Source organism: Syngnathus floridae, chromosome 10, assembly GCF_059516105.1.
Source record: "Syngnathus floridae isolate MCC-2025c chromosome 10, RoL_Sflo_1.0, whole genome shotgun sequence".
NCBI classification, from domain to species: Eukaryota; Metazoa; Chordata; class Actinopteri; order Syngnathiformes; family Syngnathidae; genus Syngnathus; species Syngnathus floridae.
In genome coordinates this window covers 5,333,362-5,354,487 of record NC_142422.1, presented here as the reverse complement: position 1 = coordinate 5,354,487, position 21,126 = coordinate 5,333,362, and the positions used below count along the sequence as shown (strand labels likewise).

At 39.8% G+C, this 21,126-nt stretch overlaps 1 protein-coding gene and 1 long non-coding RNA gene across 2 annotated transcripts in view; both read left to right on the top strand.

The window, feature by feature from the left end:
- The first annotated feature begins 7,345 nt into the window (after window positions 1-7,345).
- On the top strand, window positions 7,346-8,333 carry LOC148392088 (uncharacterized). Its single transcript, XR_015860940.1, has 4 exons — window positions 7,346-7,554; window positions 7,662-7,805; window positions 7,890-8,083; window positions 8,155-8,333. It is a non-coding gene; the product is annotated as an uncharacterized LOC148392088 (long non-coding RNA).
- A 60-nt stretch (window positions 8,334-8,393) lies between these two features.
- Window positions 8,394-21,126, top strand: part of LOC148392087 (dynein axonemal heavy chain 11) — a 30,974-nt gene continuing 18,241 nt past the window's right edge. Inside the window, exons 1-42 of the mRNA XM_088387655.1 lie at window positions 8,394-8,522; window positions 8,585-8,796; window positions 8,919-9,134; window positions 9,198-9,365; window positions 9,471-9,587; window positions 9,670-9,807; window positions 9,905-10,020; window positions 10,089-10,293; window positions 10,448-10,549; window positions 10,621-11,016; window positions 11,093-11,425; window positions 11,492-11,746; window positions 11,820-11,989; window positions 12,060-12,282; window positions 12,355-12,471; window positions 12,565-12,651; window positions 12,727-12,885; window positions 13,035-13,118; window positions 13,223-13,381; window positions 13,448-13,570; window positions 13,841-13,963; window positions 14,422-14,646; window positions 14,707-14,798; window positions 14,871-14,997; window positions 15,087-15,227; window positions 15,492-15,725; window positions 15,813-15,944; window positions 16,130-16,290; window positions 16,364-16,520; window positions 16,594-16,739; window positions 16,818-16,934; window positions 17,007-17,145; window positions 17,216-17,308; window positions 17,468-17,662; window positions 17,744-17,821; window positions 17,922-18,054; window positions 18,384-18,511; window positions 18,729-18,877; window positions 18,992-19,142; window positions 19,213-19,344; window positions 19,797-19,970; window positions 20,550-20,754. Coding sequence (XP_088243781.1) covers window positions 8,447-8,522; window positions 8,585-8,796; window positions 8,919-9,134; window positions 9,198-9,365; window positions 9,471-9,587; window positions 9,670-9,807; window positions 9,905-10,020; window positions 10,089-10,293; window positions 10,448-10,549; window positions 10,621-11,016; window positions 11,093-11,425; window positions 11,492-11,746; window positions 11,820-11,989; window positions 12,060-12,282; window positions 12,355-12,471; window positions 12,565-12,651; window positions 12,727-12,885; window positions 13,035-13,118; window positions 13,223-13,381; window positions 13,448-13,570; window positions 13,841-13,963; window positions 14,422-14,646; window positions 14,707-14,798; window positions 14,871-14,997; window positions 15,087-15,227; window positions 15,492-15,725; window positions 15,813-15,944; window positions 16,130-16,290; window positions 16,364-16,520; window positions 16,594-16,739; window positions 16,818-16,934; window positions 17,007-17,145; window positions 17,216-17,308; window positions 17,468-17,662; window positions 17,744-17,821; window positions 17,922-18,054; window positions 18,384-18,511; window positions 18,729-18,877; window positions 18,992-19,142; window positions 19,213-19,344; window positions 19,797-19,970; window positions 20,550-20,754 — 6,688 coding nt within the window. The 5' untranslated portion in view covers window positions 8,394-8,446. The remainder of the gene's footprint in view (window positions 8,523-8,584; window positions 8,797-8,918; window positions 9,135-9,197; window positions 9,366-9,470; window positions 9,588-9,669; window positions 9,808-9,904; window positions 10,021-10,088; window positions 10,294-10,447; window positions 10,550-10,620; window positions 11,017-11,092; window positions 11,426-11,491; window positions 11,747-11,819; window positions 11,990-12,059; window positions 12,283-12,354; window positions 12,472-12,564; window positions 12,652-12,726; window positions 12,886-13,034; window positions 13,119-13,222; window positions 13,382-13,447; window positions 13,571-13,840; window positions 13,964-14,421; window positions 14,647-14,706; window positions 14,799-14,870; window positions 14,998-15,086; window positions 15,228-15,491; window positions 15,726-15,812; window positions 15,945-16,129; window positions 16,291-16,363; window positions 16,521-16,593; window positions 16,740-16,817; window positions 16,935-17,006; window positions 17,146-17,215; window positions 17,309-17,467; window positions 17,663-17,743; window positions 17,822-17,921; window positions 18,055-18,383; window positions 18,512-18,728; window positions 18,878-18,991; window positions 19,143-19,212; window positions 19,345-19,796; window positions 19,971-20,549; window positions 20,755-21,126) is intronic.

Genomic DNA, 21,126 nt, shown 5'->3' with positions numbered 1-21,126 from the left:
ATTGTGAGGCGAGTGAGATGGAGTTGATCTACAGAGTCACAAGGCAGACTATAATCAGCACCTCTAAAAGTTCAATAGGATGCAGACATCACAGGAGGTGATTGGGGCAGACGCTGAAAGGTAGCTGATGTGTCCCGAGAACAAGGCATCCTTTAAATGTGACATTTGGATTCAAAACAATAGCCAGACCTGATATTTGGATTTGATTGCACTGCAAAGTACATCGGCAAGCTTGCATAGTTATCTGTGGTTTGTGTTGGGAGTGTGAAAACATCTAAATATCCCGCTGGGATGAATAACATGTATTCTGTCGCTTTGGAGTATCATTTATCCACTCATCGATTTTTCTCTCCTATATATGCAGCAGGAGGGAAAATAAAGTGACAGTGACGAGGTCAGGGGTCAGACTCAACAATGATAACTCAATTTTAATATGCAAAAAAGGAAAGGGGGGTTTAATTAGACAATAAGTGGATGACCGCTGTGAAATAAAGTCATTAACATGTTTCAGATAAGAGATTTTCAAGTGTGTTTGGAGGACTAAATAATTACGGTTGATATTTTTGCATTTCAATAGCCATCTTAAAGCTGTCAGTGTTTTTATTTAAGACGCAGCCATTTACTATTGGTATGAGTTTGCGATTGAAGGGGAAATCAGAACAAACCAAATTTTAATGTTAAATGTTTGCATTTATTCTATGTTTGTAATATTATGACTTGACAACTGTCATATTATAAAGCATTTTCTGACCATGTTCTGTTCAAGGTGCTCTTTAAATATATTTAGTTTGCTTGCTTTATTATTTTTTATTTTTTTTATTGGCATAATATTCCAACAGAATTTTTTTTATATTTTTTCCTGATATTTGTTATTGTAGAATTTTGTGCGAGGCTACTGCAAAATACAATACAAAGTCTGGCTAAAAATATTTCCCAAATATATGCAGATTCCCTTGTTCAGAATTTGAAATGCAACACATTTCCTGACCAAGTGGTGTGTGGTCATCTTCATCAAGCTCCACCCTGGGCATGAACTTACCGTGGCTTGACAAATCTTTGAGGGAAGTTCTTGAGGCGGAAGCGAGTCCCAAATTGAATTACATGCACAATTGTCAGCCACTGAGGGGGGCCATCACTAATTAAAACCATGTGATTGATGACACCGATGCTTCATGCCAGAGGAGGATAAATCACTCTCCTAGTCACTTTGCTGCATTGGATTCTGTCTCCACACTTCAACTTCAACACTTAGTCAGCTGAGGGGAACAAATGGCGGAGGCATGGCTTGTTTTCAGTAGAATTTGCTCACTGTTTACTCTTTGTCCACATGACCCAACAAATGCATCTTTCCAGAATTATATAACACTTTGACCTATTAAAAGGAAAGCTGTCCATCCAAGGTCAGCACTTTGTGCGTAATCACTGACTAATAGCTTTTTATTATGTGCTACACAAAATGGCTTTACTGAGCACGTATTCTTGAATGTTTTCAATCCATTTTTTTTTTTTTTTTTTTGTGGGTTTGGGTTAGAAGGTGACAGTAGTGCAGTTTGTATGATGTGAGGACTTGGTTATGAGAATCAGAGAAGTGCCAGAGTGCTTGCTGGTTACTGTCAGGCTCCAATTGAGCAAGGCATCTTAACCACCACCCCAATTTTGCCTTCAAGTAGTATTCAGATTTCAGTTTTCTCCAAGCAGGTACATGGTTTCCACCTACATTCCGAAAACATGAATAATAGGTTAATTGAAGACTAAATTGTCCATAGTTGTGATTGATTGTTTGTAGGACAAGTAGAAAAGCGAATGAATGGATTTTTTTATTCATGAATGATATTTGATTTGAACAGAATCACATTTGGCGAAAATTCCCGGCTTCATTTTGGCGCCCTAGTCAAATACGGGAAGTGAATCGTAAACCATAATCGCCGTGGCTGGGAAGAGTTTAACACTCTCTAACCACATACAAGTCAGATCCTGTCGTGGGTTAGTTGTGTTCAAAGGACCAATTAGTGGGTCCTACCTTAGCCTCAAGCTAAAAAAAAAAAAAAAAAGCCTGGGTGGAGGTAGTGGTGGTGGGGACATCCACCTGAGAGATGCAATGCTCTCCCCACTGGGCTTTAATTGGGAAGATAAGGGCGGGTGGGAGTTTTCGAGGCTTTTACCATTACATAGGACTTCATTGTGGCTGCTGACCGTTTGATCTTAAAAAAATTTCCTTAATGATCTCACCGCGGGAGCAATTGGTACTGCTCGATTAGTCTGCAGGCTCTAATGGAGCTGGGTAAGGGGGAGGGGGAGCAGGGGATAAGGAGTGACACAGTAAGGACTAAATGAATCTGCTGTGTAACCTTGGAGAGCTGCACTTTTTGCATAAATTCACAGGGGAAATTCTGACAGTGTGACAGCCGAGGTTTATAAATGTGCAAGCTATTGCAGCTTTTTAACAATCCAAAGCAGCAGGGAGACTAATGTGCTTGTGCTGTTTAATTTATGGTAAATATTTTGATATATGAAATCCAAAGCTACACCGTGCACCTTACACAACTGAACTATGAATCTATGGTGATGTTTGCATGTTTACTATCACATTGTTCTCTAAATACAGAGCTATTTAACTATAACTGTAAACATATAATAAATATATATAATAAATACATTATAGTATGTGTGTGTGTGTATATATATACGTATATACTGTGTATATATACATATATATATATATATATATATATATATAAATTAAAATATATATAAAATAAATAAATATATATATAAAAAATGTATATATTTATCTATATATCTATATATCTATAGATATAGATATAGATATATAAATACAAATTTTTTTTCAGCATAAACTAAACCAAAATTACAGAACACACAGAACCATAACAACAATTTATTTGAGACTAAAAAACTGGTATGTAACGTACTTAAAGTGGAGTTGAAAAGGTCACTGCACTTAGCTACACAATTGCAAAACCTTCCTGACCTCTGGGTCTAAATTACTAGTCAGAAAAGTGAAGGGGGTTGGTTGTAAATGCCACCATTAAGATATGAGAGCGTTCCAGTCAGGTACATTGGAGCAATTTACTGTAAGGTAAAGTTTTTGAGAGAGAGAGAGAGAGATCACTCTTATAAAATCAATGGGGAATCCTGTAAGAGCACATGAAATTGCCAGTGACATGCCTCAACAGAAATGTGGCCCACTGGCAGAGAAACGCTAAATGTTTGAATGTGGTTTTATTGATGGGGCAATGCGGTGTCACGTTTAATGATAAACTACATCTGCTTGCCAGAAACGCTTGCCTAGGGTTGTGTAGAAAGTCTATTTTGACAACAAACGTACAAGACCGTCACGTATGAATTGTGACATATTTCGTGGAGACAGTGAGTCATGGATTGCTTTGCTGCAACGAGAGAGGGCAGTGATCCAGTTCGCTCTCATGATTTGATGCCGAGGGTTTTACTGCGACATGAGCAAAGGTCGACCTATTCACCTTACAGAGGTCCTTAACTGCACAGTTGACAGTAATGAATAGCCACGACGCATTTGGTTCCTTTTATGAGCTGTGTGCAACCAAACTGTCTTTTTGTTCTTCTGGATGCATTGTGTCAAAAAGGGGCAACGTTTCAAAGTCTCTAACTCTTTAGATTCACACGTTTGTACATTCTCCAAGGCCTCAGTGAATAGCTGTAATCCTTTCATCGAGCCCTGCATATTAAAACTTTTTTTTACACAAGCTCCAAACCACCGGTGATGATCTTGTCTGTAAGCCTGGCACCACAAGAGCATAAATCACAACTTGTGAGTAGAATATCTCACTAGCATTCCACGTAGCTCGTGCAGGGCTTTGGGAAAGCCTGAGTATTGAGAAACAGCTTATGAGACTCCCTTGACAGTCTTTTTAAAATGGTGCCGGACTGACACAGGGATATCCCTTTTATATATTCCATGTGAACTAGAACAAATTATAGTCTCAATAAAATGGAAATTGCCCAAAGCATCATCGGGTGTCTTTATCTTGTTGTTTTTTAGATGAATGCGCTCATGAGGATATGATGATCAATTTAGGGAGATTAGCTTAGCCTGTAGGGAGAATTGTGCTTAACATACATTATGTAAAATAGCGGCTGAGAATTTTCACATCTCTAGAGTACAGTCATAGTGTGTCGGGGACATGCATGATTTGTCCATGTATACAAGTGAACTGTACTGTTTTAGATATGTGCAAGGAGATGCTCCAGATGTATCCTTGCCTACCACTAGTCAAAACATTGATGAGATTGATTTACATTTATGGAGTGAATGATTACACAAGTACACTATATGAGGAATAAAGGGCCTAGCTCAGGTTAAGACTGATTGACAGCAGCATTGTCTAGCGAGGTTGCACTTCATTTGGAGGAGCCCATAGTGACCCCCCCAAGCATTATGGCCAAGGGAGGGAGGCAGTGCCAGTCTCTCAGGATGCTGATTAAGTGGGATCAACCAGCCCCTCACTCACAAGTGGCCTGGACGTCCTCAGGGGAGACCTGCCTAACGGCCTGGTCCTGGACTTCCTCCACAACACACCCACTCCGTCCCACCTTATAGACAAACACACAAACCATGTAGTGTCAAACTGCTTCATATCATGCAATTTTAAAAAATATATTTAACTTGAATATTTTTAATCAGGCATTTAAGATCATTAAATAGTACAATGATGCCATATGCTTTTTAATATTACTGTATGTGTGAGCTAACCTAACAATGAGGATTGAAGAACAATTGTAAGGTAATGGGGGCTCTTAAAGCTTTTGTTTGACTGCAGAGGAGGCACTAAAAACAAGCCTTTCAAGATAAGCGGCCCGGCTGTTGTATTGAGGCTTTGCTGCTCCCCCAGGACAGCATATCCATCACCAGATGCCCTCGGGTGTGGGCTAACAAATTTGTACCTTCTGGGGCTTACATCACACCTCAAGAGCATTAGCACTCACCAGTGGGATTTCTGTGTGATCTGACACAGAGATCCAACTGTCAGATGTGTGTGTGTGTTTTTTAATACTTGTTGAATGTTAATTCACAACAGGTTGCAATGCCACCTCCATGTCACTACACTTTTGGGCTATTATTTGCCACCAGTAGATCAAAACTATTGTGTGTGCGTGTGTGTGTGTGTTTCCGGAGACAGCTCATGAAGTAATGACTGACAAGATATTATTATTTTGTCAGCGTGAACAATTATTACAGAGGGGAGGTCACAAAACAACATGGAGCATTGCTCCCCTCACAAGGACTGCCACAATTTCAAACTATACCAATCTTGAAAAACAATAGCAATAAAAATAATGATAATAATAATCTATTTCTATTATTTCTTTTATCTGTATGTTTTAAGTGTCACGCTGTCTCTCCCCAAAAGCCTGCAGAAGTGTCAAAAGAGAAAAGCCAGTGCCCTCTACAGGACAACAATAGTAATGTAGGCTCTCAAAAGATGCTCTAAGGTTCTCGAAGATGTTATACGGTGCGGGTAAGTTGATATAACAAAGTATTGGCAATTTAATAAACTCTTTTATGTATATAAAATTGTAGGTAGGAGGAAAAAGAGCTTCGCCTTTCATTTAAGCCAAGGATGCAGTTTAGGGTGCAAGGTCAAGTTGCAATGCTACTATTATTGATCCATCCATTTTCTGTAGCCCTTGTCCTCATTAAGGTGAGGTGGAGCCTAGCCAAACTGACTTTGGATAACAGACGGGGTAGACTGGTTGACAATATCAAATGTGCAGCTGATTGTATTACCCTCTTTTGGCATCAATACAAGACCATCAAGAAAAGTCAACTTCCACTGCCAACCACTGACGAGCTGCTTCACTTTGATAAATCATCACATTTTGACAAGACCGAAAGACAAAGTGTACAAAGTACAAACACAACTCTCCGCCATCCAGTAAATCACAATTATTGTTAACAGTCAGGCAGCATGTTCACTGATAGACCTGAAAAATGAGATAATAAAACAAAGCATAATATAAGATAAGCTTTATTAATCCTACACCATCAAGCATTAGGTAGCATTCAATATACTGTATATTTTTTCCTACCCAAATTGGTGCATAAGATGCATTTTGTGGTATGCGTACTTCTTTTCACATTGAGATGAAATAAGAGACAAAATTGCATGGGAAAATTAAATGATTAACATTCTCAACATGTCACTACCTGTTCTGATTTTACAGCAATAAAATAAATTGGCATAAATCGGCAGCCATCTTCATCTTAACTGCTTCATTGCATTTTTTCCCAACTTGTTATTAGCACCATAGCAACAGGAAGGCAATCTCTGCCCCACAGGTGGTCCTGTTATTGGTGGGCCGAATGGCAGTGCCACCTGCGAACCTGAAATCACTATTTGAGTCATTTCTCACTTTTTAAGAACGTCATCAATTGAATACCAGTGCAGAAATGTAAAAGTGAATGAAACTTTGGTTTATTCTTTTATTTTATTCTTTATTCTTGCCATTATCTTCTGCTTAGTGTGGCACCACAACACATCTTCAACAATCACATGTGACAGAAAAAGAGATTTAAAAACAAACGGCTTCTCTTATCGTTTCCTCCAAAGAGCTTTAAGAAGGAGAATGACACACCATGCAGCAATAGTTAATCTGTAAACCAACTTCAGTTTTGGAGGCGGGCAGTCAGTCGAGTCCCCCTGCAGACAAATGTGAAAATAGCATTTCCGAGTTGTTGGTGAAAGGTAGTCTGCTGCAGTACGACTGATTTCCGCACTTTCTCTCCTTGCATGCCTGAATGTGAGATCTCTTTTTGTTTGGTGTGCAACACAATGGAGCGAGCTGAAATACAAAATTGCAAATCAGATCCTTGGGTTTTAATAAACACATTATAAAACATTCCAATCAATGCAAACGAACCATGCATCCAAATTGGAATCATGCAATCCAAAAATGTACCGCAAACCCAAATCGGCGTCTTCATCGAAGTTGAATGCATGATCAGTTTCACTAAGAATATTTAACAACCATCACAACAATAAATAAATGATCAGATTGTATTTGCTCCGTGTAAACATGATCTCCAAAACTCCCCATGGTGACAAACAGAGCTCCAAACGTCATCGGCAGTGATTGAGGAGACTGTCCGTTGCTTAGCAACCACACGCGCTGAACCTCTCCGCTGGACTTCAACTCAGGATAATCTTTTTTGCCGACCAATGTGGAGAGTAAAACTAATTAATCATTCATCGGACAATGTTGTAGGTTGTATCACATTATTTTTTTTCTTTTTAGTTTGTTTTGTATTTTTTTCACGGGTTCGTAAAGCAAGCCAACATGTCGGACGACGACGAAAGTGCGCCTTCATTTCTTGACGATATACGAGTAAAGTTTATGGAGGAGAAAGTATGCACATTTCTTCAAATGCAGCCCCAAAAATGGGGTGAAGTTGCTGCCAGTCAAGACTTCCGAACACTTTTGTTAGACCTTTTTGAAAAACACACTGCTCTTTATTTCTCTTCGTCAAAGTCAGGAGGCCTGGTCGCTAATAATGAGGTAAACTTATTCCTCTTCTGTCATTTATTGCATTGCATTTGTGCAAGCACTGCAAAATATTTTTGCAATGTGTCATATATTTACTGCATATTTTTTTTCAAACATAGATCCCGAGTTTTGCCAGAAGTAAGCTCATTTATGTAACAAAGAAGCGAGCTGCCCTCGTCCATTCAGAAAATTACAAGGAAATTCTGCTTTTTGGTGTCCTGGCTCCATTTCCAGTGCTGCAGTTGTCAATCATAGTTGAACAGGTGATACCATAATATTGATAATAATGATAATCATGCTCAGGTATGTATATCGTTTTACTTTTATTTGCCTTGTTTATTTCCAAGATATGTGCCCCATTGCTGTCAAACAGTCTAAACCAGCACACGTGGCCACAACTGTTATCAGAGGACATAACTCGAAATGCACAAAGCATCTGCAGTAAAACATCAATTGTGCGGAGACGTGCTCTGGGCGAATCTGTCCTCGCTGTCCCACCTGATACAGACTGGATGGAAAATGTATCAAGTACTTTTAATATGTAAGAGTGCACAAATGTAGTATCAGATCATTTAATGGTGCGGAAATAATTGTTTTCTTCTACTTTCTCAGGTATGGTAGCTATGACAGGGCACTGGCTCACAGCATCGAGAGCCAAGTAAGCAACTGGACCAATCTAATCCAGAGAACGTTGAAGGAGGATTCATCAGACATACTTCTGACTGGCCGTAATCCTGGGCCTGATGCAGAGCTGACCTTCTGGGCTTCCAGGAAGAGCAATATTCAGAACATATATCAACAGGCATGCACTGAAAATGATCATATTCTTTATCATCTCCAGGTATTCTTTGCTACTGATTGTTTTTTTTTTCCTGTGAAGCTTCACAGTCCTGTTGTTCAGAAGATGGCAGAGATATTGGAGATGATGGAAAGCAGCTATCATCCCGCCATAAAGACGCTGATTGGAAATGTATTTGATGGTAAAATTTTTTTTGTTACAACCACCCAAGACCCCAAATAACAAAAATGTTTTTTCCCAAAGCGCTCCAAGAAGCAGAGGACATTGACCTCCATCTCCAGCCACTTTGTGTTCATCTTGGTCAAATGGAAACTGAAGGATTCCCTCATAATGAAGCCTCCATCCCGACACTTTTTCACCTTTTATTCCTGATCTGGACTAACTGCCAAGCTTATCAAAGGCCAACGCGAATTGTCGTCTTACTTCAGCAGCTCTGCAATCTATTCATCGAACAGGTACGGCTAATGATTTTAGCATTGAGCTAACCCTGTATATGTAATAAATTAAAATTCCTGATGTCATGCAAGACACCACAGGTTGAGTTACACCTTTTCAGCTGTACTATTTCATCTTACAGGCATCTACATATTTGTCTACTGACTTATTAGTGCGGGAAGAGCCTGAGGAAGGCCTACACATGGTGAAGATGGTGATAAAATTCTTCCGATGTTTCAAAAAAACCTATCAGAGCCAGAGGGAGAAATTGGCTAATCATGCAAAACCCTGGGATTTCCCTTCCGTCACGATTTTTACACGTTTCAACAACTTCCTTCACCGCATGCTACAACTGGAGGTGAGCTTGAAACGTTGCAGATTTTTTTCGGAGGTGTTAGATTCCACTGTTTTTCCATTGCAGGACATTTTTGAACTGATGCTGGAATACAAAAGGATGGAAAAACTGGAATTTGGTGGGCCTAAAGGCAAAGTCTACAGTGAGGATGCTGCTCAGCTGTACATAGAGTTCAGTGAGCACTGCGTGATATTAATACACTGTGATCACAATCCTCTTGACTGCAATTCCCAGGTGAACTTTTCTTGAAGAACCTGGCTTATAAGGTTTTCTTCAAATTGCAAAATACACCAAATGCAAAATGAAATGACACTATTTCGATGCATAATGATTCCACAGGATTTTGAGAAGGAATATGAGAATTTCAAATTGAAGATAGTGGATTTTGAATGTCGTTTTGCCAGCCTTCTCTGCTCAGCCTTTAAAGATTGCGCAGGACTTGAATCAGCATTTAAAGTAAGAAAAATTGCACTTGATGGCTCAGCCACTGAAAACAAACAATCATGGCATGACAAGCTTCTCTTGTTTTTGTCATTAGTTGTTGACAATTTTTGGACCTTTCCTTGAGAGAGGGAATATCAGACAAATATTCAGTCCCATCATCCCTTTACTGCTGCAACAATTCCGAGATGAGATGGACAAATGCAAATGGCTATTTAAGTCACAACTCAATGAGGTGGGTACTAAAAGGTGAATTAATATTTGCAAAAAAGTCAAATTTATTCATACAGCGTTCATGCAGGACTTTGTAACTGTTCTCTGTTTATTTACAGGTGGAAAGTTGTTTTGGAAAAAATATGGCTCGTGCATCTGGAATGTTAAAATGGGCGAAAATGATCAGACAACGCATCGCAGCCCCGTGGGAAAAAATAAAAGTTGTGTTTGAAAGGTGAAACGACCGGATTCTACAATATGTGAATGCAGTCGTGTACTAAAGCTCAACATTTTACTATTCAGCATTTTCAGATCTGTGGGAGGAATGGATACAACAACGGAGCACCACATGTACAATGAGATGATTTGTCTTCTACATCAATGTGAGGAACAAATTTACTCTGAATGGTGTAATGGTTTGGAGCAGGCTTGCCAGATGAACCTAAAACAGCCGCTCTTATTTCGAAACTCCTCAAATGACCTCATCTTGGTCAATTTCAATCCCAAGGTGAGTTAAAAAAAAGGAAGACTGTTTTTTTCCTAAAATAAATAAATTTTTATTTAACCTCAACTATGATATTTGTAAGGATAAAATGTGGAGAATTTCGTTGTTGATCCTTAGAATTAGATGACCCAATCTACTTCCTGTTTTGCCTCCTTAGCTAGCTGAAGTCTTAAAAGATGTGAAGTACATTCAAACACTCAACATTAACATTCCAGTGGAAGCCATGACTGTTTTTGAGAAACGTGACCTCTTCACAAAGGTTAGAAGCTCAGCTGTTTTGTCAGTCTTTAAAAAAAAAATGTAATTATTTATCACCTGGTTATGTTTTAGTACGTGATGAGTCTGCAGCTAGTTGTGCAATGGTACAACAAACTCAAACAAACTATCCTGGAAATCGAGCTGCCGCTCATCAGAGATGAACTGGCTTCAGTAGACCAACTACTAAAAAGAGCCGAGACCGACTTGACGTGGCAAGACCAGGACTGCTGGAGTTGCATATGCGTGATCAAAAACCAGGTCCAAGACCTTGTTGACCGAGCCAGTAGAGCAAAAGAGAATCGTGATGCCGTGCAATCAATGATGAAGAGTTGGAGCAAGCACACTATGTTTTGCAGAAAGGACAACAAGAAAAGCTCACTACTACATCTTGAGGACAGGGGAGAACGTGTTAGCAAGATTTATAGCTCCATAAAACAAGATGGAGACTCCATCCACAAGTTGGTGCAGGTACATCATAATACTATTCTCTATCTTCCACATGTGTACTTACTGAACCAAGGAATCTATTTCTGATAATATCTAGGAGAACATGATGCTCTTCAAAGCAGACCCAACTTCAAACGCTTGGCAGTCTTACATGGACTACGTGGACGAGATGGTGGTCGAAGGGCTCTTCGGCTACATCGGCCACTCTCTCCAGTTCTTCGTGGACAACATGGACTCATATCACAAGCAGGCTCCTCTTTTTGAGGCTCAGTTGATGCTGACTGACTTGGGCATGATATTCCACCCATCTCTGCAGAGAGACGCAGGAGATGGCTTTTATGAGCTTGTCGAAGGGCTGGTTGGAGATATATTTAAGGTGTCAATACATATTCACAGGTTGTCTGCTGATTTTAGCGTGGACAGCTATCAGGTAATGACATCTGACGGAATAGAAAATCCACATTTTGCTAATTGTCATGTGGTTGAACTTTTACAGGATGTAATGGAAGACATGCTGGATCTGTTGGATTTGCGCAAGGAAGTGATGGAGAGAGTTGAGAACGTCCTCAACAAAGCCACATCTTACCAGACTCAGTTTGATTGCTACGCTCATTTGTGGCAAGGTGACCGAGCTGAATTCCTCAGCCAGTTCCTTCTATATGCACGAGCGCTAACACCTGAAGAGATGGAAGCTCACAGAGCTGATATTCTCCCAGAGAGTCCTCCTACCGTTGATCATTTCAAAGATCAGGTGAAAGGCGCCTCACATTATTCATTCCAAACTCACACGTAAGATTTTTATTCGTAAACATCTGTCTTAACAGATTGATTATTACGAGGACTTGTACACTGAAACGTGCAAACTTGAAGACTCCAGGGTATTTGATGGATGGTTTCGGGTGGACATCAAAAACTTCAAAGTCAGTCTTCTGAACACGATTAAGAAGTGGAGTTGGCTTTTTAAGGAGCACCTCTTGACATACGTCACAAACAGGTCATTATTGATGCTGCAAAGAAGCAAAAATGATAAAATGCCATTCTTACGTTTCACATTATTCCCTCAGTCTCGATGACCTTCAAGGATTTGTCCGCACTACTGTTGAAGGGCTTGCTAAGTGTGTGCCTAAAGGAGACCATCACAGTCTGGTGGAAGTCATGAGTCACCTTCTCGCTATTAGAGACAGACAAGTTATCACCGACAAGATGTTTGAACCTCTAAGAGACACGGTAATCCTCCTAGAACGGCACGGAGTGACCATTCCGGACAAAGTCTATCTACAGATGGAGGTAATGGGAAATTAAATATTTTACTTATCATCTGTGAATTGTGAAACCTTTTTTAATTTTCACACTTGTTAGGAACTCCCTGAAAAATGGAACGGGGCTAAAAAAATGTCCTTAAAAGTCAGGCATGAGATGGCCCCTATGCAAAATGAAGAAGCCATGGTTTTACGAAGACACTGCTTGGAATTTGAGGTTGCAACTCATTTCTCTTGCCTGTTTATCCATATCCACTATACTTGGACGTAATTATGTCATAAACCTTTTTTTTTTTTTTTTTTAATTCAGGTGAAACAAAGCCAATTCAGGGACATCTTCAGAGCAACAGCACCGTTCAATTACAACACATCTCATCCCTACGTTAATCTGGATAAAGTAAGAGTTACACTAATACCTAATTATGGTCATGAATTTAGAATTTATTTTCTTCTATTCTCTTTTGTTGTATAGTCTGAAGAAGCAATCCGAGACATGGATAAAGAGTTGTCAGCCTTGCAGGAGTCAACAAATTTATTTGACGTCACAATCCCTGACTATAAAGACATGAAGCTCTGCAAACGAGAAATCGTTATTCTCAAAGAACTGTGGGACATGGTCATATTTGTTCAGGTTAGTAACATATTAGAAAGTTGTAAGAAAATAGAAAAGAGCCTCAATGATCTGAGCAGCCTGCTGTCTGTGTGGTCATTGATTGTCTTGCACACTAAATGCCCCAATTAAGCTCATTGACCTCTTTGCATGTGTCTTTATCTATACAGACCAACGTGGACCACTGGACAAAGAGCAAATGGAGGCAGATAAACGTAGAGCAGATGGATATAGATTTAAGGGGTTTTGCAAAGGTGAGATCACCAACAGTTCACGCCAAGCCAAGCTCACTAATGCAAATTTGGTTCTTCCATTGGCCTAATAACTAATGACGGTAACGAGCCTTCTGTTTATGTAGGATATGCGAAAGCTTGACAAAGAGGCTCGTGTATGGAACGTCTATTCCGGCTTAGACCTTATGGTGAAGAACCTGTTGACGTCACTGCGAGCTGTGAGCCAGTTACAGAACCTTGCGATACGAGAGCGCCACTGGGTGCAACTAATAAAGACAATGCAGGTGTGTATCGTCTTGCTACATGGAAATGACATTTTTTTTGGCATGAAAGTATTTTTGTTAATACAGATGAACTTCACTGTAACCGATCGTACCACCTTGGCAGACCTCTTGGCTCTGCAACTTCACCTTTACGAAGAAGAAGTCCGTAACACTGTGGATAAGGCAGTTAAAGAAATGGCTATTGAGAAGGTTGTTCTTCAGTTGTTTATGCATGATGGTCAATCATATCAAGAAAACAAACTTCACTAACTATTATAATAATCAATGTCTTGACACATTTGATGTCACTAGCTAAGTTCTCATAGGCAAAACTGTAGTTTGTGTGCCGGAAATTTCAGACTATAAGCCGCAACTTTTTTCGCAAATTTTGAACCCGAGTTTTAGCTGGTGCAGCTCATAGTCCGATGCGGCTTATAGTCCGAAAATTACGGTATGTAGAACGTTTGCCTTTCATTTCAGGTCGTGAGTGAAATTAGTCAAATATGGGCGTCAATGGAGCTTTCATATGAAGACCATTACCAAACCTCTATCCCTCTTCTTAAATGTGATGAGGAGCTCATTGAGACGCTTGAGGAACATCAGGTACGTTACTGAGAGTGACCTTATCATTTCAAAATGGCCGCGGCACACAAGGACTAGTTCTCAAGATGAGTTGTCTGTTTGAAGCATTGGTAGTTAAATGCTGAATGGCGGAGAATACAGAGGGGGGCCTCTCTGTCTGACTGTCTAACAGCACAGCTGAGACTGGAGAGGTCCCTATTGAGTTCTCAGATTTATAGCTGCTGTTGCACATGGGGCATTGTTGCACCCCGGCGGTCTTTGTACATGTACACCAGATGCATCGGGGGTGGAGGTTGTAGCCAGCAATTAGAAGTCTTACTTCTTTAGTGCCTTTGTCTAAATAGATCCGAGCCCTCCCCCACTTTGTTGTAGTGTGGCGAGCTGATGAGATTGCTTGAAAATGAAAACCGGTGAATGTGATGAGCTTATCAAAATGCCACTTTGACCATTTCTTCCTGTTCTTTGTGCCCGGCCTCAAGGTTCAGCTCCAGGGCATCTTCCAAAGCAAGCACATTGATCACTTTCTGGTTCAAGTTGTGGAGCTTCAGAGACAGCTGACAGTGGCTGATGCGGTGCTAATGGTGTGGATGGAGGTGCAGAGGACGTGGGCCTATTTAGAGAGTATCTTTAAAGGCTGTGATGATATTTGCCAGCAACTACCAACAGATGCACACAGATTCCAAATGATAGATGCTGAGTTTCAGGTTTGTACTTGCACTTTTGCATCAATGGGACTCCACATTGAATCTAGTTTTCCTTTTCAGGAATTAATGTTGGCCAGTGCAAAAACCAAACATGTGATTGAAGCCACCAATAAACCGAAACTCTTTGAAATGTTAGAAGAGCTTCAGAAAAGGTCACTGTGCATTCTATTTTTTTTGTTTTGAACATGCTATTAAGATAATTCATAAATTCTCTGCTTTGCCAGGCTGGCCTTATGTGAAAAGGCTCTTGCTGAATACTTGGAGACCAAAAGACTTGCATTTCCCAGGTTCTACTTTATATCATCTGCAGACTTGTTGGATATTCTCTCAAAGGGAAGCCGACCCAAAGATGTACCATTTTTATTTTGTCTTGATTAGTGCCACCTTTCAGTATTCTGAATTAATTACAACTAATTTTACTAATTTGCATTGCTTTTCAGGTAACATGCCACCTCTCAAAACTATTTGATAATATGTCTGATCTGGAATTCTGCAAGAATCGCTCAAAACTTGCTGTGGGCATGTACAGCAAAGAAAAGGAGTACGTACCATTCCAGAAGGAATGTTTATGTAATGGAGTGGTAAGATATTACAATAAAATATTCACAATAGATTAGAATTATTATTATTATTATTTTTTAAACGTAGCATAGGTGTCCAACACAAGGCCCGGGGGCCCGATACGGCCCACCACGTCATTTGATGTGGCCCGCGAAAACAAATTGTGCATCGACTTCATGTGTCAATAATAAAGTTACACAGACATTGCTAGCAATTTTTATTACTATTCATCTTTTAAAAATATTTGGTTTTCTGATATTTCATTGTTATACGTTTTGTACAAGGTGGAGGGGTGGCTTGCGTGTCTGGAGGAGTCCATGAGGGAAAGTGTTCGGGGTCACCTGTCTGAGGCTGTGTCGGTGTATGAGGAAAGGCCCAGAGAACAGTGGATTCTTGACTTCCCGGCCCAAGTTGCTCTGACTGCGTCACAGATATGGTGGAGTAATGATGTGGAGCTCGTGTTCAAACGACTAGAAGAAGGATTTGAGTCTGCTCTTAAAGACTACAACAAGAAACAGGTGAGAAGAGCATGTGTGAACATATCAGATTCAACAACTTGGTTTTGTTTGGATTTGTTTGAAGTTGCTCCTTGCAATTTTTCACAGGTTGCTCAGCTAAACGTGCTGATTAACTTGCTGTTGGGTGAGCTGAGTCAAGAGAACAGACAGAAGATCATGACTATTTGCACCATTGACGTTCATGCGAGAGATGTTGTGGCCGGCTTGATTGCCCAAAAGGTGAGCGATCTAAGATTCAACCAAATTTAAACCTCAGCCTGACAAATTAGAAATCCGAAGTCAGTTGTTTGGCTCATTTTATTTGACTAATGAAAGTAAAATGTCCGAATGTCATATTTCTTTGTCACTGTGCCATAATTGCATTTCTACAGCATAGTTTGTCAAGTTGTCAACTGTATGTCTAGGTCACCACCTCACAGGCCTTCCAATGGCTTTCCCATCTCCGACATTGCTGGAACGAGCAGCAGCGCCACTGTTTCATTAACATTTGCGATGCCCAGTTCCCTTACCTTTACGAGTATCTTGGAAACACTCCACGTCTTGTCATCACGCCCCTCACAGATCGGTAAGAATGCTGTTGTCATTCCGAAAATGCATCAAAGCTCTCAACGAACTGTGTATTGCTTTTATTAACTTAGTTGCTACATCACGCTGACTCAGTCACTGCACCTGACCATGAGTGGAGCACCAGCGGGTCCTGCTGGAACTGGCAAAACGGAGACCACAAAGGATCTCGGCCGAGCAATGGGTGTCATGGTCTACATCTTTAACTGTTCTGAGCAGATGGACTACAGGGTTGGAGATTTAATCCTCAACTTCCCTTTATATTCATATATTGTTAAACATTTATTGTTGTTTTTATGCTTAGTCAACAGGCAATATCTACAAAGGTTTGGCCCAGACTGGAGCATGGGGCTGCTTCGATGAATTCAATCGCATCTCTATCGAGGTTTTGTCTGTGGTTGCCGTGCAGGTGAAAACGATCCAGGATGCCATCCGCGCTAAAAAGAAAAGGTACAGAGATGAACTTTTATAAAGCCTTTTGGACAAGGAGAATATTACTGCGCTAATAACAGGTCAACATGTCCTCAGATTCTTTTTCCTGAATACAGAAATTCTTTTAAAGCCCTCTGTGGGTATCTTCATTACAATGAATCCAGGCTATGCAGGAAGGACGGAACTACCTGAGAACCTCAAGGCTTTGTTTAGGTAGGTATTTTCACCTTCATAACAAGTCTTTAAGTAGATTTAGGGTAAATGGATGCTTTATTGCTGCCATAGACCCTGTGCAATGGTGGTACCGGATATTGAGCTCATCTGTGAGATCATGTTGGTGGCAGAGGGCTTCTGTGGTGCCAAGCTTCTTGCCAGGAGGTTTACTTCTCTTTACACTCTGTGCAAAGAGCTTCTTTCCAAACAGGTAGGACTGTAATAGTTTTCTTTTAAATAAATACCTCATCTAAATACCAGACCTACTTTATATCTGGTAGGACCACTACGATTGGGGGTTACGAGCTGTCAAGTCTGTTTTGGTTGTGGCTGGTGCACTCAGGAGAAGAGACAAGACAAGACCTGAGGATCAGGTGATGCAAAAACATTAGTAAAGGCGGTGTGGGATCAACACATTTATTATCAGTTTCAGCAAAGATGAGATCCAAGTTGATGTGTACAAATAAGATATTGTTCGGTTTTACTCAGAATAAATTGAAAAACATTGATGCATCATCATTTGTGTTTCTTAGGTGTTGATGCGGGCGCTGAGGGATTTCAACATGCCCAAAATTGTGACTGATGATGTTCCCATCTTCCTTGGATTGCTGCGAGATTTGTTTCCTGGCCTGGAAGTAGAGAGAGAAAGAGACTGGGACTTTGAAAAGGAAGTCAGAAATACCACTGTTTCTCTCCGACTCCAGCCAGAGGACGCTTTCATTCTTAAGGTTTGACATCATACAGCTCAAAAAAATAAGTCATAATTATCTAAAATGTCATTATATATCTCTTTTCTTTTCTTTTTTAAGGTAATGCAGTTGGTGGAACTTATGGCTGTGCGTCATTCTGTCTTTGTTGTTGGAAATGCTGGAACTGGGAAAAGCTCGGTAAGATAATGATTTTATTCTTTTCAGAAAGTAAAATAAGAAAATCAATGTACACTGGTGTTTATTTGACATGTCACACATTGTGCTCACTTTTCACTAGATATTGAGAGTTCTCCATAAAACATATGTAAACCTGAAGCGGAAGCCTGTCTGGAATGACCTCAATCCAAAAGCAGTTGACAGAGATGAATTGTTTGGCTTCATCCATCCTGTAACTCGGGAGTGGAAAGACGGTAAGCATATATTATTTCAAATCAAAATACATGCTTGGATTCACCCATTTGTGGATTTTTTTTTTTTTGTTATACATTTTCATTTTATTTGTCCTTTGCTTTTATTTGGGTGAGTCACACCATGTTTTTCACGAAAAATTAACGGTATTCCCATTTTGCACACGATAAATAAAACCTAAATAAATAATAAATAAATATATAAATAATATTATAACATACAATAATATACAAATAAATAAATACATAAATAACGTGTGGCTAAAGACCCTCAAGTGAACAAAAATTGAATATCTTACTATCTCCTTTCCTATTTGCTTTCTCAATGTAAGGTTTGCTTTCATCGCTGATGCGAGAGCAAGCAAACATGTCCAACCTAGGCCCTAAGTGGATTGTGTTGGATGGAGACATCGATCCGATGTGGATTGAATCACTCAACACAGTGATGGATGACAACAAGGTACCTCCCTCCTGTTCACCCATACACTTTTTTACAACACAAAGCAGCCAAGGTGGTACACACGGAAAAAGCTGTTTCTTACACCTTCAGCCATCGTTTTCTGGAGCGGGATATTTTTTTTCCCCCCCAGCTCAGTGAATCATGTGAATGGATGGTTGAGTTGTGTTTTGCTGATCATTATAAAGCTGGCACAATAAAGCTGTATGCAATATTTCAGGTGCTGACTCTCGCTAGCAATGAGCGGGTGCCACTCACCTCATCCATGAGGCTTGTTTTTGAAATTAGTCATTTGAGAGCAGCCACTCCTGCCACTGTGTCCAGAGCAGGAATCCTCTACATCAACCAGCAAGACCTGGGATGGAATCCGTGAGTCTCAAACAACAATTATTTTCCATTCTAGTATAACTGTGGTGACATATAACATAACTCGATGTTGGTATCTTAATTGCGTCATCTTAATAATATATGTTTGTTGTTCAGATATGTTGCCAGTTGGATTGACCAACGACAGCGGCAAACAGAAAGGGCTCACTTAACCATACTGTTTGAAAAATATGTCCCACGTTGTCTCGACAAGATGAGAAACACCTTCAAGACAATAACTCCAATTCCTGAGAACTCTCTCGTGCAGGTAAAACACCAAGACAGCAAGCGGTGAGGTCCATCTGACCCGATATGAACTTATTTCTGTTTTCGTTTAGACACTCTGCACTTTGCTTGAGTGCCTTCTAACCACAGAAAATATTCCATCCGACTCTCCAAGGGAGCTTTATGAGACCTATTTTGTTTTTGCCTGCATTTGGGCCTTTGGAGGGGCCTTGTGTCAAGACCAGGTATTCATTTTCTTTTTTGGAACTTCAACATATATATATAGGTGTGTACCTACATTCAAATACATATATTTGAGTGTAAAAATAAAAATCACCCTCTAACATGTACTTTGGTGATTTTGGTGTCAGATTGTATTTTTTATAATATATTCTAAATATTATATCTTTTTTAGAATATTATATATTTTATAATATATTATTTTAGATTTTTTATAATATATAGAATAAAATATAAATATAATATAATATATTTACAATATGTAATACTAGTTTTTCCTCCTATCATTTAGATAAAACAAAATGTACTGTCGTATATAAATAATGGCTACATTTTAATACTTTGTTTCAAGAAATGTTTAAATTATCTCAAATAAAGATTGACAATTTTTAATTTGGACTGGATCAGTGCCTTGCGAGTATGCATAACATTCCAAAATTGTTTTCTTCTTTTCCAGCTCTTTGATTACCGGGTCGAGTTCAGCAAGTGGTGGACCAAAGAAATGAAGACGGTGAAACTTCCAACACAGGGGACAGTGTTTGACTTCTACATTGATGCTCAAACCAAACGCTTTTTTCCTTGGACTGACATTGTGCCTCCTTTTGAAATGGAAACTGGCACACCATTACAAGTGAGAGCAGATTTTTTTCTTATGGACCAAAATTTCTTGGAAGGGTTGGATTAACTCCAAAAACATTTGACAGCGTGTCATACACATTATCATTAAAAATTTGAAGACAAATAACCAGGAATCAACAATAAAGACATTAAAATTGAATACACGCCTCGGTGAACATAATAAGAAATTCTCAAATCACTCAGAGAGTTTATGGCAGGGTTGTTCCAGTTTTTGAGAGGCTTGCCACTGTGTGTGATTACCATCTACTGCACCCCATACCAGCTTGTGTGGGGATGAAGGCTCGAGCAACAAGCCTCAAGCTATCACCCACGCACTTTTGTCTTTCTTTCTGCTCCTGTATACAGCTGTGACTGCTCCAAAGGGTCTTGCTGGGCCATAATTAGCAAGGTTTTGTTCTCAGCAAATGATGCTATTATGACAGAATAGTTGTGGTGTACTGGTGAAATACAAGAAATTATAAATCACATACAATTGACTGAACACATGTCTGTCAATAAATCACTCCAAAGAAAGCCTTAATAACCATGTATGTTTCTGTTCCTTGTCCTCCTGCTGTTTGTATGATTGCAGGCTGTTCTGGTACACACAGCAGAGACTCTACGTCTTCGTTATTTCATGGACTTGTTGCTGGAGCGGAGACAGCCGCTGATGCTTGTAGGAAATGCTGGAGTGGGGAAAACTGCACTTGTCAGGAATAAGTTAGATGGTTTGCCAGAGAGTTACACGACTACAAAAATACCCTTCAACTACTACATAACCTCTCTGGCACTGCAGGGTGAGTTGGTTGTAGATTTTTAGTAAGCTCTAGCGTCATCTGCTGGTACGTTACAACCTTTTAAGGCAGGGGTGTCAAACTCATTTTTTTTCGCGCGCCTCATTGTAGTCATAGCATCTTTCGGAGGGCCATTATGACTGTCAACCCAAATAAATGTATGAGCACCTCATATTATATACAGTAAAAGCTAAAAAACAAACTGACTAATAAATCGTTTTCAAATCAGACAAGTAAAAACTGGTCAAATATTTAAAAAAAAGATATTAAAAGTGAAGATAATTTGCAATTCTAGTAATGACACACGGATTTGATGCACAATTTGTCTTCGCGGGCCACATAGAATGATGTGGCGGGCCGTATCTGGCCCCCGGG